General features: G+C 30.9%; 1 protein-coding gene across 1 annotated transcript in view; it reads right to left on the bottom strand.

The window, feature by feature from the left end:
* LOC106476298 (rho GTPase-activating protein 15-like) overlaps positions 1–1,305 on the bottom strand; it is an 11,508-nt gene that overhangs the window by 4,565 nt on the left and 5,638 nt on the right. Inside the window, exon 4 of the mRNA XM_022380211.1 lies at positions 461–538. Within this exon, the coding sequence (XP_022235919.1) occupies positions 461–538 (78 nt within the window). The remainder of the gene's footprint in view (positions 1–460; positions 539–1,305) is intronic.

Genomic DNA, 1,305 nt, shown 5'->3' with positions numbered 1-1,305 from the left:
ATTATAACAATCCATGAAGTCCAAACAATATTTCAAGAATTAGTCCTAAAGGTTATATTATTATAACAATCCATTAAGTCCAAACAATATTTCAAGAATTAGTCCTAAAGGTTATATTATTATAACAATCCATTAAGTCCAAACAATATTTTAAGAATTAGTCCTAAATGTTATATTATTACTGCAAGAGGTTTTGTTCATTATCTTAACCATTTTTAAAATTAATTACTCCAAAATGTTCATATAAAATACATAAAAGTGTCAGGTTTTAATGCACAACAAGAAGAGAATATTGTAAGTTTATTGTTTAAACTTTACAAAGGTTAGTACTGCTTTGTGTAATGTGAGTTTGTACAATTAAAGACAGAATGTTTTAATTGTGATAGAAGCACTATTAACATCTTGAGATTCAAGAATATTCTAAGTAAAATGTACTTTATAGCCTGTGATATAGACACACCTTGGTCGACACGAAGTCTGAGCTTCTGGACTTGTGCTAAATTACCACTTACTCGATATAGTCCATCAGTGTTCAGATCTGGAAGAACGAAACTGGAATTCTTATCAGTTTAAACAACAAAAACAATATTAAGCATTTAAGACCAGTAATTTGTTTTTTGTTTTTTTGTTCTTAAGCGCAAAGCTACACAACGGGATGTCTGAGCTGTGCCCGCTACAGGTATCGAAACCCAGTTTTTAGCGCTATAAGCCTTCAGACATTCCGCTGAGCCACTGGGAAGAAAAGACTGGTAATTAAAGTTAATTCTTAAAAATTAGAGCTCATTAACTGATGGCGAAGAGTCTACAACAGTATATATTTAACTAACTCATTATTAAAATACATTTATGAAGGTAGAAGTTACTTATTATAACATATATAATTAAAGCTATAAAAGAAAAAGGACTAAATATACTGAGTATTAATATATTTTAAGTACCAATGGGCCCTGAAGTCAAGTTTCAAGCGTATTTTATATATATATCCTTGTGAAACTTGTCTAATATGTTTCACATATATATATATATATAAGTTACATGTCTACCAGTCTTAACAAAGAAACCCAGACTAACAGTATTGTCGTTCTGTTATCCAGACTCAGTTAACAAAGAAACCCAGACTAACAGTACTGTCGTTCTATTATCCAGACTCGGTTAACAAAGAAACCCAGATTAACAGTATTGTCGTTCTATTCTCCAGATTCGGTTAACAAAGAAACTCAGACTAACAGTATTGTCGTTTTATTATCCACACTCGGTTAACAAAGAAACCCAAACTAACAGTATTGTCGTTCTATTATCCAGACT

Source organism: Limulus polyphemus, unplaced genomic scaffold, assembly GCF_000517525.1.
Source record: "Limulus polyphemus unplaced genomic scaffold, Limulus_polyphemus-2.1.2 Scaffold10225, whole genome shotgun sequence".
NCBI classification, from domain to species: Eukaryota; Metazoa; Arthropoda; class Merostomata; order Xiphosura; family Limulidae; genus Limulus; species Limulus polyphemus.
Note: the sequence above shows the minus strand (reverse complement) of the source record. Positions and strands in the feature narration are given on the sequence as shown.